The 3203-nt window shown below is 38.5% G+C and overlaps 1 protein-coding gene across 1 annotated transcript; it reads right to left on the reverse strand.

The window, feature by feature from the left end:
• Window positions 1-327: 327 nt before the first annotated feature.
• On the reverse strand, window positions 328-2923 carry LOC109800641 (cyclin-D4-1). Its single transcript, XM_020361440.3, has 6 exons — window positions 2330-2923; window positions 1785-1871; window positions 1599-1697; window positions 1302-1503; window positions 1081-1202; window positions 328-947 (listed from the first exon to the last, which is right to left on the reverse strand). Exons 1-6 carry the CDS (start codon window positions 2648-2650, stop codon window positions 708-710), a joined length of 1071 nt encoding a protein of 356 aa, XP_020217029.1. The 5' UTR covers window positions 2651-2923; the 3' UTR covers window positions 328-707.
• Between the last annotated feature and the right edge of the window lie 280 nt (window positions 2924-3203).

Below are 3203 nucleotides of genomic sequence, written 5' to 3' on the forward strand. Positions count from 1 at the left end.
CTTAAATGTTGACTGGTCAATGACTCAAAACAAAAGCTAGGGTAGGTCTTCCATCATAATTCATAGAGGTTTCCAATCCCAATATACAGCAAAGACGAATTTTGGGTTTTTTGTCTTGTATAGATCTTGATCACATATACTGACAATGACCCAACACACCATGTTGGCTACGTTAATTTTTGCTACTCACATATACGTTACACGCAACAATTCAACCGTATTAGTCCTTTTGAAAACTTGGATTATTTTTAGGCACGGTACACCCTTTTTGCTTTAAATCGGGAGAGACGTTTATTCGATTTTCCTTCAAAATTAAGAAACAGCCTATAAAAAATTTGATTTATATATTAATAATTATCTTCTAAAATGAGTAGGACATTCACATGGACAACAATTATAGCTCTCCTCTCCTCTCCTCTCCAAATATTACATTCATACTTGACATGCTGTGCCTTTGCCTCCACAACGTTGCATCAAAATTTTCTCCACCAACTGCATGTCCCTAGTATTTGTAGCAGTTTCTGTAATCTGACTATAAACTAAAACTATCAACACCTTCTGTCCATGTCCATGCTTCTATCACAGCCACTTAATTCCTATCTTATTCATCCAAAACACACTCTCATTGAGAGTGTTTCCAAGGAATTCCAAGACTACACCATTCAACCAAACTAAATGAACTTTGGTGAAGGAAGAAAATTCACATTTCATGACTTGGAGGTTCCATTAGAAGGTCCATCAGGTTTGATCCTCTTAGTAGTGTTTGGATTTGAACTATTATGTGAAGAATTTGGACATGAACCAACTGTTAATTCATCACTCTTAAAACTTAAGCACCCAGCATCAAGCACCCCAACAGGACTTTGGGGCACAAATGGCACCTTACTAGCAGCAACATTGATCAGGGACAAATCTCTTATCAATTCAACACACTTTAGAACTCTCCCCTGAAAAATTAAAACCCCTTAAAAAAGTCAGAACAGTTCAATAAGAAGATAAAAAACTGATTATCAACTCAACAAGGACTAAAACGGAGGCATATTTGTCCATGCATGCTCAATGTGGAAACAACAACCTCACCTTCTCTACAATTAAGAAATCAGGCATGGCCTTATCGATCTCTTTTGCTTGCGATTCCTTTAAAAGGGAAATTGCCACAGCGGCGGCAATCTCAGAAGGCCGGAATTCCAAGAAGTCAATACCTGGAATTGATTTTCCAGAAAACACTCTTCAAACTCATTACTCCTCAAGGAAAACAGAGTACAGAGGGACCAAATATTCAATCGCGGTAACGAGAATACCTCTGATTATGCCAAGGATGAGCTGCAGTGATCCTGAAATGACTGATTTTGCTGGATGCGGCTCACAAGTGATCTTACCAAGGAAGTAGTCTATGAAGGAACAAGGAGTTACAGCGCTCATTTTCCATCTCAATGTGCTTAAAAGCAGTAGTTCCATTTTTTGAATGGTTTTTGCTTCGAACACAAACTTTGGTTCTCCAACCTGCCCGTTATCAATGTCAATGAGAAAATTAGAGGGTAATAAACATAACAAAATCACATTTAACTATCTCAAAAGATTGCAAGATTCTACTGTACCTGTAAATCTACAGATTGAGGCACTTTAATCTCCTCCATTTTAGCTGCAATTGACAAGCAAGCAACAGCTAACAATTGCACAGTCCAACTTGCACCTCCCTAAACACATCAAGAGGCCAAAACACCAATTAGACAATCAAAAAGAGATCACAGAGAAATAAACTTACAGACAACATTCGATCTTACCGGTAACTCAAAAGCCGACAGGAAGCGATCCAAGTAGTTCACAGCCAAACAAAAACTCAAGGGTCCAAAGCCAAAATAAGTATGAGCCTGTTGATCACATCATAAAAAGTGAAAGTCAATAACACAATCAACGCAATTAAATACAACAAGATTGCGATTAACCACATTCATCAAGCACTTTCCACCAGTATGAAACAAAATTCAATTCTACAAGAAAAAAGGAAATTCCGAATCAACTTAAGAATTGACAACAGCACCTAGCTACTCCATTACCAAGTTGGAAGTTCAAAAATTAAAGAAAAACCCAAAATAAAATTGCAAAAGCCAATTGAGACCCAAGGAAAAAGCCCGACATATCATAAGAAATCAGATAACAAAGTAAAAACAACTCTTTAAAATGACCCACCAAAGCAAGAATCCAAACAAATCAACAAAGAAACAAAAATCTCATTAAATGATTAATCTTTCCATGGCCATTTTCACTCAACGGGGACTTAAAGCACAAAGCAATGAATCAAACACCAAAAAACAAGACACCCCATTACCTTCCAAATCCAATCAAGAGCCTCCCTCCTAACACTCAAGTCCAACTCCCCACTTCTGAGCCTCTTAAGGTAATCCTCCCTCGGCAAATGCTCCCTCTCTCTCTCAACCATAGCCCTCACAGTCTCCTCACTCTGCGCCACAAAACACGCCAACAACTCCGATCCACTAGCCTCGAGTTCAGAGTTAACGTTCCCGTGGTCCCAGAAATGCGAGATTCTGGAGGCGTCCGCGGCATCGCAGTCCAAATCATCGTCGAAGCAGGTACTACTGTTCTCCGAACAGAGAAGGTTAGAGGTAGCAGAGTGTGTGTTCTCAGGCATGATTGGTGGTAGAAGGGTTAAGGGAACAGAGGAACTTGGTGGGGCGTTTTGGGGTGAGATGGAAAACCCATGTGACAGTGTTGGAGCATGGAAGTGTAGAGTGGGAGAGAGGGGAAAGGAACGAGCTTTATGTAGGAAGCGGGTTGTGCTTTTAGGGCAAAAGGAGAGAGAGGTGGGATGGGGCAAGAAAGAGTATTGGTGGTGTCCATGGACACACCAAAACCCAAAAAACCAAAGCAAAATTAACACATTTTCTGGTGGGTACAAAAACCAAATAGGACTGTAATTTTGTCAACATGGAAATTTTGCATCCAAACTAAGAATGTGGGGAAACAAAATGTAATGGGATTCCACTTTTAGTATAAGCATATACCTTTTTTGTTTCGATGCTTTTTTTTTTTCCTCAAAAAATTGTTTTATTCATATATTTTTATATTTCTAAATAATTTTTATAAGAATTTAATGATGATACAAAGACGTCAGTGTAAAGTAAATATACATTTGCAACCAACATCGTATATTTAACTCTTTTTATAATTTAAATCTTAACACA

Source organism: Cajanus cajan, chromosome 11 (genome assembly GCF_000230855.2).
Source record: "Cajanus cajan strain Asha chromosome 11, NIPB_CcT2T_4, whole genome shotgun sequence".
Lineage (NCBI taxonomy): Eukaryota > Viridiplantae > Streptophyta > Magnoliopsida > Fabales > Fabaceae > Cajanus > Cajanus cajan.